At 56.9% G+C, this 12,198-nt stretch overlaps 1 protein-coding gene across 1 annotated transcript; it reads left to right on the forward strand.

Moving 5' to 3' along the window:
* The first annotated feature begins 9,291 nt into the window (after positions 1-9,291).
* GINS1 (GINS complex subunit 1) lies at positions 9,292-12,191 on the forward strand. Its single transcript, XM_082481903.1, has 7 exons — positions 9,292-9,368; positions 9,446-9,510; positions 9,600-9,695; positions 10,059-10,149; positions 10,682-10,798; positions 11,685-11,759; positions 12,032-12,191. Exons 1-7 carry the CDS (start codon positions 9,294-9,296, stop codon positions 12,098-12,100), a joined length of 588 nt encoding a protein of 195 aa, XP_082338029.1. The 5' UTR covers positions 9,292-9,293; the 3' UTR covers positions 12,101-12,191.
* Positions 12,192-12,198: the final 7 nt, after the last annotated feature.

Here is a 12,198-nt window from a genome sequence, read left to right on the forward strand (position 1 = left end):
ATCAAACGCAGGCGCAGGCTGTTCAGGTTTCCGATTACCTTTATGTAAAACTATTTCATTTTCATCCGTTTGGCTTCATTGATTTTTCTTTGTGTGTATCGCCCACCATTATAGGCAGTGAGCCCACTAATTGTGATGATCCTTATCAATGGTACACAATGCACAGACAAATAAAGTTTGTAATGATTCCCGATGGATCCAGTACTGCTCCTGCATATTCTCTATGGAAAACCCTTCCCTCCCCTCCCCTTGTCTCCCTTTTACGTTGCGCCCATCTCTTCTTTACTCATTGGTTTGCCTTCATTGTGTTTCCGGCGCTGACGGGGGCGACGGTGCCTCCGCGCGCCCGCTCTCGCCCCATCTCACGCCTTCTTCCCGCTCCATCTCCATCGTGCCTCCGGCGTGGCTGTGCCGCGCCACGGCCGGGGCTCGCTCCCAGGGGGATGCAGGTACAGGGGCTGCGGTACCGCTCTCAGGGGGATGCAGGAAACCGCCCAGGGACAAAGCTACCTGATGATAAGTGGGCACGAAGGAGGTGCCTGACCGGGGCAGGGTCCAGAGCAGATCGGAGACACGTCGCCAGGTCGCCCGGCAAACCGGGAGCTGGGGTGGCCCCTGCCCCGGTGCAGTGGGGCCATCTCTGACCCACGTGGCTCGACGGAGCCGAGGAGGAGAAAAGCCTCGACGTGCCCAGGGGTGTTGCTCCTCCCTGCGCTTCATCCAGCATCCAGGCTAGAAACGTGCCACCGAGCACGGAGTGAGTGCCAGGGGGAGGAGGCGGCTGGTTTCGTCGCAGCGTGACCGCGTCTGCCAGAGCACCAGAGGCAGTAAAAATTCCCGTCGGCTGCTGTGAGGGGATGCGTGGCAGAGCAGGTAACTCGCCCTGCGGGTGCTCAGCGCCCTCCAGGATGAGTGCGGGTCAAGCCTCAACGCTCATCGAGCCCCGGGCGAAGGCAGCCGGTCACGTCCGCGTGCTTTTCCCAGGCGGTGAATTATGGAAGCGAAGCAGCTCTCCTGACCCGGTAATTACATCTGCCGAAAGGTGATGTTGGCATTTCGCTCTCATCGTTTGCTTTTTCGGAATGAATTGCAGTCGCTGAAGTCATTAACAGGTTGAACGGGACTTGTGCAGCCGCTCAGTTTTAACAGGCAGTAAATAACTGTTCCGCTCACAGAGCTTTCCGAAGGGAACGATGGAGCATCGCTTGCTTAGGACAAGGCCTAAATCGCACAGTAAACACCAGCTTCGTTTACGCTCTTGTTCTCTGCCAGCCGTGCGCTCTTCGGCACCTTCTAACGAGCTTGTGCAAAGCGCGCCACGGGTTCGCCCACGCGGGAGCCGCGGATGAGCAGCGAGCCTTTGGCCTGGCCGCTTGCCCCGCCGCGCCGAGGAGGGCACGGACCGCTCCGCCCCTGCTGGCGAGGGTGGAACGCCTGCCCCTCAGAAGGATGCCAGGCGGCGCCGAGGGCCTTCGGAGACGGGCGCCCGAATAACTCAACTGCGAAGCGCTTGGGAAGGAAGAAGGAGAAGGAGCACGCGGAGCAGCGACAGCCCCGAGCATCCCAGCAAAAGCCATATCCCCAGCTCCCCCGGGGGGGCCAACGGGGCGCGGAGGCAAATCCCGGCCGCGACCTGAACAGGTGGAAAAGGCGCAGAAGAGCCCGGACTCCGCAGGTCAGCGCAAACCTGCAGCATCTCCGGGCTGCTCCCACCGGTGTCGGGGCACCGCCGGCCCCGGGGAGATGCCAACCCCTCCTCTCCAACCAACGCACCCCCCAGGCAGCCCGCCACGGCTCGGGGCCAGGGGAGACCCCAAGAGGCGTTTGTGCATCTTTCCCCCCCAGCCCGCTCCACCTCGCTTCCTTAAAGGCCGAAAGGGCAAAGGGGGGCGTTTGGGCCCTTTCTGGTGGCGCGGGTGGATGGAGTCTGTAAACTCACCGTGCTATTTCTGCTGGGGGCCGGGTTGGGGCAGAACCAGAGCCCGCCTGTTATTGTTACAGCTATTTTTAAATGCTCGGGTAAGAATCAAGCGCAAGGGTGTCGGGGGCCACGTACATACCTAAGGAGGAGGCTCAGCTGAGTTCCTGGAGGGACAGAGCTGGGCATAGCCAGAAAGTGACCCAGAGAGAGAAAAGAGGGGAAAACTTAATGCCGGATGGCGTTATTCCGGGAGAAAGCCCTACGTTATTTTTCTGTGGGCTTTGGCAGCCGGGCCCATCCGGGGAAGCGTGTTTGCAGAGCGCCAGGAACCGCTCCGGCCTCTCCGAGCGTGCGATGACCGACCACACACACGCATACACGTGCACGGCGCAGCGGCAGAGAAGCCTGTTTATCTTGTAAAAAAAAAAAAAAAAAAAAAAGGGCTTGCGCAGGAAAGCATCCAGAGGCATCTGTGTTCTTGCAGAAAGCACCAAGGGACAATAAATACAGCGAGATTCCTCACCTTTTAAGGACTTGAGCCTTCCTCCTTTTGGAACCGGAGGTGCCGGGAGCCTCTCGCCAGCCAGCAATGCCCCTCGCGCAGAGGGACGGGGCCGGTCTGGCCAAGGGGAGCTGTTATCAGCAAAGACTGACGGATCTGTTGTACTGCGCTACGACAGCTCTCCGCCCCCTCCCCGCAGGCGCAGCCCCAGCCCCGTGCAGTTCCAGGTAGTGGTGGGAAGTTTGGAGCATTAGCAAAGCACCGGCAGCGCGTGCGACCTGAGGTCGGGGTCCTCCAGCACCCCCCTTGAGCCACCTCGCGGCCCAGAACAGCCGTCTGCCCACGGTGCGGGTCCAGCTTGGGGATTTTCCACGCAATTTTCCCCCTGCAATTTTCCACGCGGCAGCAGCGGACGCCCGCGGGCTGAGCTCTTCCGCTCATCGCCCCGGCACCATCGCGGCCACTACCCACAGGCACTCTTTTTATTGTGCTGCTGTCCTCCGCTCGTTAGTTTTTGGAAGATTAAACGTTTCTGCTGAATTCCCACCCGTTATCAAGTCGCACAGATGCTCCAACTCCACACACACCCCCGCCCCAACCCTGCCTCTGTGCTTCCAGAGCAACCGAATTGCTTTTAACTGAGGGTTCAAGGTCCGCCTCGACTCCTTTCTTTCAAAACCGAGCCTGTTCTTGGTGCGCTAAGTATTCTAAAACTTATCTACGTGCCTACAAAACCTTCCTGCCCCCCCCCCCCGGCTGAAAATGGGTAGAGTTTAAGTCAAGCGAGTTGCAATGGCTCGGGACGCTTATCCACCCTGAGAGCTCCCAAGCTCTTGCGGGACACGGAGGACTGCCGCAGGGCTCTTCTCCCTGCGCCCCCAACCTCTCCCCTGAGGGTGGATTTCTTTCTTCTCTTCTAATTCGAAGCTCAGAGGAGTCCCCCACAGACGACGGCAGGGGGAGACCCGGGCGGAGTACAGCCTGGCTCCGCTTTCTTGACGGAAAGGGGCTGCTATCCCGCTGATTCGGGAGCATCCACGAAAGCTTTTGCGAACTAGCGGCGTTGCGACTCCCGGGGATGCGCACAGCGGGTTTCTCCTTGCTCGGTGCAACGCCGAGACGGCTCCCTTACCCCCGGCCGGGCCTGGCTGTGCTGAGATGCCCCTCGGCCGCACCGATGAAAATGAACCGGTGCCGGCCGTGTCTTCCTTTGTTTGCCCCACGCTGCTTCCTTCACCTCCCCGGCTCTTGAGGAAACGCGCCCGCGCGGCGAGCCGTGTCGGAGGCCCGCTTGTCCTGCTCTTAATCAGGAAGCACGCGCTACTTCTAGCAGCTCTCCAGAGCGAAAGATTGCCATAACACCTTTTGCATTATGGTCTCTGTGTCAGCAAGAAAGAAAAAACTTTTTTTTTTTTTTTTCTTCCCTGACGACGACTCAACTTCTGACAACGCTCGTCCGCTGCTTCTTGCTGCGGTCCACTCAGCACTGGGAGGCACGGCTCTGCAAATCACCCAGCTTTCAAGACCACCCGCCGAGGACATTGTTCAGCAATGCGCAAACTGCTTTTATTAGTGGGTGGAGGGGAGAAGTCGGCGAATTCTCCGAAGCTTCCACGCTCGCTCACGAGAGCATCAGCCTTGATTCCAGCCGGAGAGGCCTGCAGGCAGTGGTGGCCACGATATCCTGAAGACGAGGGAAATAAATGAGATGGGAATTAGCCAAAAAAAAAAAACCAAAAACAAAAACCCCAACAGTAGCAGTTAATTTAGAACTGTTGCTAATTTTAATTAAGTGGTCCCATTATCTTGATGCTTGAGTGACCACTCCAGCTCTCAAAAGCCATTTCCGTACCCTTGAAAGGCAGGGAAAGCAACCGCTCCCCTTTCCGGCATAGAAAACGGGCCGCTGCGATGAGCTTGGAGAAGACGCGGCAACGCGTTTGCCGTGGCGGGGACGTGGCCCAAATTGGCGGCTTCTGCCACCGTCCCGCGCAGGCGTGGAGGGACGCTGGGGCAGGGAGCTGCGCTGCCGGCCCCGGGGATGCTGGATGCTCCCCACGGAGGGGGCAGCCCGAGGAAGGGCAGGATGCAGGAGGGAAAGAGCTCCAGATGCTTCGCTGGTCCTAAAAAAGCGAGGGGAAGGGCGGCTAGTGGCCAGAGGAGTGTGGTGCTGGGGGGCAGGTCGCCCACCTCGTTGGGCACCGCGGTGGCCCCGGGGACGGCACTGCCCCAGACAAGACTGTCCTCCGGTGTTTTTGATGTGCTGGAGCCGAGGTCCAAAAATGCTGGCTCACGCTTTCCTGCTCTCCTCTGACAGCAGCCGCTGGGGAGCAGCTCCCCATCGCCCTGGGGGGGGGGTGGGGTGGGAGGCTGTCACCGTCCGTCCTGACGCCCCCCAAGCATCGGTCAGCCCAACCACCCACCACGGTCACCCCCGGCATGTCCTGTGTCACCCGTCATCCTGTGCGTCCCCCCCTCCCCGCCGCAGGGCACTCCAGGGCAGACACGTCTTGTGCAAACCCCAAACCGAGAGAGAGAGAGAGAGAGAGACCCCCAACATCCCAACGTGCCGCCCGGTACCCCCTGCCGGGGGCAGGGCAGGAAGACCCTCGCCAAAATTTTTCCCCAAGCAGGGCTGAAAGGAGAGTTTGAAGAAGAACTGGCTTGCCCGGAGAGAGCACGGGGCACCCATTCAACCCCACCTTCCCGCTTCCCGCTCCGCCAGCCGGCACTGCCCCGGCAATGCAAAGCCCCCCCCTCCCCTCCCCCCGGGGGGCTCAGCATCCGAAATCTCCCGATCTCTCTGTCTCTCTCCTGGTCCCTGGTAACGTTCAATGGCACAATGCAGCTACACTATTTGAAAAGCCATAATATTTGTTGGTACGGCTCTTTTATTACCGTCGATTTATATATATATATATATTTGTGGATAAAAGAGGTCACCTTGGGAGACGCTTGTAGTCTACTGGGAAAATAATGATCCCATGCTGTATATTCTGTACATGCTGTATAAACAAAGCGGAATACTTAAATCGAAATGTCCGGTGGACTTGGTGGCATATGCTGCGGGGGGGGGGGGGGGCGGGAGCGGGTGAGCCCCCTCCTCGGGCCACCCCGCTTCAGGCTCGGGGTCCCCGGCAGAGCGACCATCCCGCTGGGGTCTCGGCCAAAGCCCGGGGCAGGATGCGGCCACGGGGCGAGGGTGAAGCCTGCGGCTCCCCGGGTGCTTTTTCCCATGGGAAAGGGGGAAGGAGGCGGCTTTGCGGGATGGAAGCGGCCGCGCTCCATCTCCCTCCGGGAGGTGAAGCACAGGACTGGGTCCGGCTCCGTTTGTCCAGAAACCTCCCGGCGCAGCGAGCCCAGCGCCGCCCACCCGCTTCCCTCCTCTCCTGCCCGGGCTGGAAACCCTTCAGCCACCACCACCCAGCGCGACGTCGCTGAGCCTTACGGTCACAGAGAGACGGTTCCCCGCGGGGAGGGGGGTGTCCGGCAGCGGCACAGACTGGCGCCGAGCATCTGGCTCCTGCGGCTCGTCTCCCCGCTCACCCCGCGCGACGCTGCCGGCCGCCCGTTTGCACGGCGGCGCCGAGCTGGGGTCTCCCAACCCCGCCCGCGCCGTTAAAAAAAAAAAACCAACCTGTGTCATCTTTTCTGTGGTGTCGGTCTACGACTTTTGAAACCGTCGGAGACAGTTGTGGTAGCCGAAAAATCGTGCTGAGCTCATATATTTTTATATTTGTGGTGTTTTCCTATTAATAGAGAGTAGTGAACCAGTAACCCTATAGCTGAAAGTGAACTATTCAAAATAAATATACGACTGCAGAAAATATTTGTAAAAATAATTTATTTGAAATATTCTGCCAAAGATAGCTCTCTAACGATCTGTAAAACGTCGTTGCTCTCTTTTTGCTCTGAATGTCATTGTGAAAGCACCTTTCTCCCCGCTATCTTTTGAAGATTTGCTTTTTTGTATCTTTAAGGGCAAAGAAATAACGCCAATGATTTTTTTTACCGGAGTAGTAGGGAGGCAACGAGACAACTTTATAACGGTGATAAATGGGATCCGGTAACAATCACTCCGACAATCCGGTTTCTCCCGCAGTCCCTCTTGTGGACGGATGGGTTTGGAAGCCCGGGGATGGTTCTCTAAGCGGGAAGGTCTCGACTGCGGCGGCTGCTGGTGTAGCTCACCTGAAGGAGAGAAATCTCTCGACCACCCATTTGCAGGCGCGAGGCATTCGGGTGACTTCCCCTCTCCGTTATCTATCCGCGCCATGCCTTTATCAGCCCTTCGTAAGCCACGTCCACGTCCGTTAGGCTCCACCGTACCAGAGAGATTTTTTGGCTCAGGTTTTGGGGTTGGTTTTTTTTTTTTTTTTTTATTTTTTTGCTTCTGAGCAGATTGGTAGTTTCTTAAATTTCTCGGTCGTAAAGATCTGGAGGAATCGATTGCTAATAAAGAAAAGGAGGGGCTGTGTTCCAGTGAACGGGGGCTGCGGCGGTGCGATCCGACTTCTGACTCAGCGAAGGTCGATGCTGCGCCAGAGAGGTGCCCAGAAACGGAGACGGGAAAAGCCGTTTCCGAGCCGGGAGGTGTGCCGGGAGCACCGCCGGCCGTCGGGTAAAAGCCCCGCGGCCGTGGGAACGGCGTGCCGGCCAGTTTTGGTCGCGCCCTGCGATGAGGGTGCCGAATGCGCGGCCTGCCGCGCGGCAGGGAAACGCCAGCGGGCCGGGGAAGACAATTGCGAGAAAAGTTGGGTTTCTGATCACTGTGCATTTTGTTAATTAGTGAATTCAAATAGTTTTATTTTTACCAAAAAAACAGATTATCTTTATTCCAGTAAAGACAACTGTTGACTTGAGATATATATATATATATATATATATTATTTGAATGGTTTATATCCTGTTGTTCTAACGACATAAAAATGGAACCACGTTGCAAGTTGTGTCATTCCGGTGTACAAAATAAATGACTTTTCCCTGCATGCTGCCTGGGTATGTTGTGATTTGAATTAAATTAAGAGTTATATCTGAATTGCCTTATTCAAGAGGTTGTATGTTACCTACCCGGGGACTGACCTGGCACTGTTCATCACATCACACGTGTGTACTGGATGCTGTGTTATGTCAAATTCAGACGAGATGTCCGTCATCTGTGTATTTCGTGGCAGACCTTTTATCTTGTTAAACTGTGCTATGTGGACCGCTCATTGCCTGAAATAGTCAGAGTTGTATAAATCAGTGTCTTCGGCTGTTTTCCTAATTTTATCACATTTCCTAACACAAAATATAGATGTTTGTAAATTCTTCATTCATTTCGTCTATTTTTACGTAGGAGGCTTTTTTTTTTTTTTAATCTGGCAAAGGAGCGCGATAAGGATTCAGCTTCCCCCGAATTTTTCAAGCAAGGCTCAGTCCCATTTCTATCCCCCCCCACACCCCATCGGCAAGAGGCAAACACCAATTTTCGCCAGCTACAATCGGAACGGGACACACACGGACACACGGACACACACACACGTTTTACCACTATTATCTTTTCTGCGCCGTTATGGCTGCAGAACGCGACGATTAACGCCGAGCCACGCACGATGCTTCCGTCGCGACAAGCCCTGCGGGGACCGGGCGCTTTTACAGCGGGTTTTTCCCACCCCTCCGCTGTGCCGAGGGGTCGAGTGGGGTTGGGAAAGGGCAGATGTCCCCGATGGAGCCGATAAAACGCTCGTTGAGAGGATGGAAACCCTCTTGCCGGAGCCAGCCGCCATGCCCACTCGGCGGTACAGGTGCCACATGTCCTCCGCAACACCTCCTCCTCCCCGCTCCTCCCCCTTCCCACTGCGCTGTGTGAAACACTGGGTATTTGGGGTTTTTTTTGTTATGTCCAGTAACCATAGAAACCCACGGTATATTCCCGGAGCAGGACACGCCGCGGTCCTGGGTTATCGATTCCCTTGCCTGGGCTTTGGGACGGCTACAAAATTTCCTGTCCCATCCACGAAACGCGCCTCCCATATTGTGGGGGGTTTTGTTTTGTTTTTTTTTTCTTCTCTCATTTGGCAAGCTGCAGGTGCGAAGGCTGCTGCAGGCCAACGGGGAGGCGCGGGGGGGAGGTAAAAAATGTTCATTTTTGCCTTATCCGCTCAGGGGCTCTCAGCGTGAGCCCAAAAGTGTCACCGCCGGGACGTCATGGGCTCACCTGGCACGAGGTCCCGCTGCGGGGCTTGTGCATCCCCGGGCGTGCAAGGGACACCCTTGGGCGTGCAAGGGACATCCTCAGGGATGGGGGACGGGGGGGGGACGGGGTTTGCCTGCAGCGGCCCTGACCCAGCACAGGGGTAGCCCGGCTCCAATCGCCGCTCCTGTCCTGAGGGGGTTCCCCTGGGGTGGGCGGCCAAAAAAAAAAAAAAGTCAGAAATGGGCAAAGTGAAAATTCAAATTAAGCCTCGAGGCTGGGGTGGGTGAGGAGAGGCGGGGGGGCGAGTCGGGCTCGGTGCGGGGTTGGCGCTTGCTTCTGCCCGCTCCCCCATGGGGGGTCTCCAGGGATGGTGGCGGCGCTGGGAGAGGGGCACTGGGGAGGGCCCGGGACTGGTGTAAGGCGTGGGGGCGGGCAGAGATGCACCGAGTTGTGCTCGGTCTCGGCCGGGAGCGGTGTGCGTGGGGGGACGCTGCTGTGGCTCTGCAGGAGCCGAGAGGACCCCCCCACATCACCCCCCATCGCCGCCGAGACCGGGCGCAACTCAGCGCACGTAACGGCGGCGGGCGGGGCCGTCCGCAAGGCGAGGCCCCGCCCCTCTCCCCGTGCGAGGCCCCGCCCCCTAGGCCGCCATTGGCTGGCCCGGCGGGCGGGTTTCCCGCGCGCGCGGCGGCATGGCGGGAGAGGGGGCGGTGGGGCTGGTGCGGGAGCTGCACCGCGCCGGCGGCGGGCGCCTGCCGCCCTTCCGGGTCAGCGGGGACGGGGACACCGGGGCGATGGGGGGTCCCGGGGGGGCGGCCGGCACTGACCCTGCCCGGTGTTGCAGGCGGAGGGGCTGCGGCAGGCGCTGGAGGAGATGCGGGCGCTGTACGAGCGCAACCAGGCCGACGTGTGAGTGTCGCGTCCCGTTCCCCCCACCCCCCACCCCACCGCCATCCCGCACCTCTGTAACGCGGCTTCTCCTCCTCCTCCTTTTCCAGGTCCGAAGCGAAGTCGGGACGGACGGATCTGATTTTCCTCATCCGCTTTCGGCACTGCTGCCTGCTCCGAAACCAGCGCTGCCTCCTGGCCTACCTGTGAGTGCGGGGGGGTCGTCGGGGGTGCGGGGGGGCCCTCGGGGGGGGCAGCCCCTCGCCCCAAAAGACAGAGATCCTGCTGGGTGTCTCTCCTTGTGTTGGTTGCCAGTACCGCCAAGAGAAGGCCTTGCTTCCTCCCCGCCCTTTAAAAGTTTTAATTACTGAATAGGCCAAAAATCGCATCTTTTTTTAAAAGCAATCACATCTTTTTTAAAAAAAAATCACATCTTTTAAAGGAAGGTGGGTAAAACGGCCCAAGGTTTTGCTCCCTGCTTTGAGGGCAGGACTAGGGGCATCGGTGTCACCCCGGGGATGCTGCTGCCAGCAAAGATGCTGGGGTTGGTCCATCATTTCTTCCCCCAGGTACGACCGGCTGCTGCGGATCCGAGCACTAAGGTGGGAGTACGGCAGCGTCCTGCCAAACACCATCCAGTTCCACATGTCAGCCGAGGAAGTGAGTCAGCCTCATCCTAAACTCTTCCCCTCTTTCCACTTATTCCTCCTGATACATTGTCTGTTTAGTAGGGTTGAAATCGGGTAGACTTCTTCCCCCACTATAAACACGATGCTTAATGTGCCTTTCTGTAAATACTGATCTGTTTATTCGTCATCTGTGGGTACAATCCCAAACGGGTGCTGAGGGCGGGTGATGCTTGGCACTTTTAAGGACCAAGTGGTCTTCACTAGGTCAGACTCACAGCCAGCAGAACTACGTCTTCACACGCTGCTCTCGTTTGAGAGCATCTCTAGAGCAACGTACAGAGCTGCTAACGTTAGCAGCACGTGTCCTACCCCGAGTTCAGGCGGCTCTGCCTCTGGGCCGGTTTTTCCCTTTGGAAGAGCTTGCGTTCACCTTTGGCTGGCACAAACGCGCTTGGGAACAGTGGTCCAAGAGCACAAATAAACTAGATCTCGCTGCTCGGGGACCTGTCTTTCAGCATCAAGCTGTTTAGCTTTGCCTGAGGGATCGCTGTTCATGTCCACAGGTGGAGTGGTTCAACCGGTACAAAAAGTCGCTGGCTACCTACATGAGGTCAGTAGGAGGAGAGGAGGGGCTGGACCTTACGCAGGACATAAAACCTCCCAAAAGCCTGTACATTGAAGTAAGTGCAAGATTGGTGGTTGCTGTCTGTGAACAAATGTTTTGCCCGACCATCTTTCTTTTATTTTTTTATTAATTTTTTTTAGAGAATTTCACCCCCATCCCAGGTCAGAAGGTCATTAAGCAAAGCCTTCGAGAGCACCAAAGCTTCTACATTATTGCACTTTACGCTCTGCCTGCTGGCGTTTTGCTCCCTCTTCTACTGAGGGCTCAAAGCATATTGAAAGATGGCATTTCTAGTCCGCAGGGAACTAAAAGGTGGGGCGGGGTAAGCGGTCTGAATCCCAGTGAGAAGTTTTTGCAGCATTTTGCTGAAACTTAACCGACTCCCGGATCAGCTACGAACTTTGTCGCCATGTTAAGGATCATTAACTAGTTTTCTTTGTTGTGATTTTAAATGGACTCTGATAGATGAGACTATACAGTGTTTTACACGATTGATACAACAAAGCAAGAGGACGTGAGAAATCAAGGGTGGGTAGCTGAGGTGCTCTGTTCTGATGTTCTCTTCGGAAGCACATGTAGTGATGATTAACCTGCTCCTTCAGACAGTTTCACTGTTAACACACTGGCGTTTTCTGGTGAGGGGGGGTGTGTGTGTGTGAGGAGGTTCTCCTGGAAATGCTGCTGCTCTTCCCCAACCCCATGGAGGGCTGGGCCGGGCTGCTGGCTGGTGCTTCTTGCTCTAGGCAGCGGCAGGAGGAGAACATCAGGTAGAGCCCACAGACCATGGGGTGGGTCCGGTTCTGCATTTCCCGGTCTGCTCCATATTGAGGCTCCAGCAGGCGGGCAGGAATGCATCCAACTTAGGGTTGCAAGTCAGCAGTGATGTCTGGCGTTTTCTGTGGGACATCTGATGATCTGAGCACCACGTTTCCGCTTTGCAGGTGCGGTGTTTAAGAGACTATGGAGAATTTGAGATCGACGATGGTACCACCGTCCTGTTGAAGAAGAACAGCCAGGTACCCATAACAAGAGAGTGTGGTCCGTTCTCTTCCTTCCCTTTTGCCCCCGTGACATCCCTCTGCTTATCACCACACATCACGGCGCCTGCACACACAGCTCCTTGCACGTGCTGCAAGCTGTCTGCGTGGCGCAGGGCTGCGGTTCAGCTCTGCCTGATCTGGTACCACCACGCAGCAGGCACACAGCACAACAAACAGACCTGGTTGTGCACAGCGATGAATCCAGTCTGCCTGGGTTTCAAGGAAAGTTTGTCTTTGTTTCTGTGCAGCACTTTTTACCCCGCTGGAAATGCGAGCAGTTAATCAGACAAGGAGTCCTCGAGCACATTCTGTCGTAAGCGCGCAGGACAGGAGGGAGAGCTCTTGCTTGGTGGCCTGCTGGCTGGGCTCTGGAAGCCAGGGGAGCTCCACCGTTGCAAAATAAAGAATTGGTTCG

Source organism: Vanellus vanellus (genome assembly GCF_965231255.1).
Source record: "Vanellus vanellus genome assembly, chromosome: 3".
Classification (NCBI taxonomy): domain Eukaryota; kingdom Metazoa; phylum Chordata; class Aves; order Charadriiformes; family Charadriidae; genus Vanellus; species Vanellus vanellus.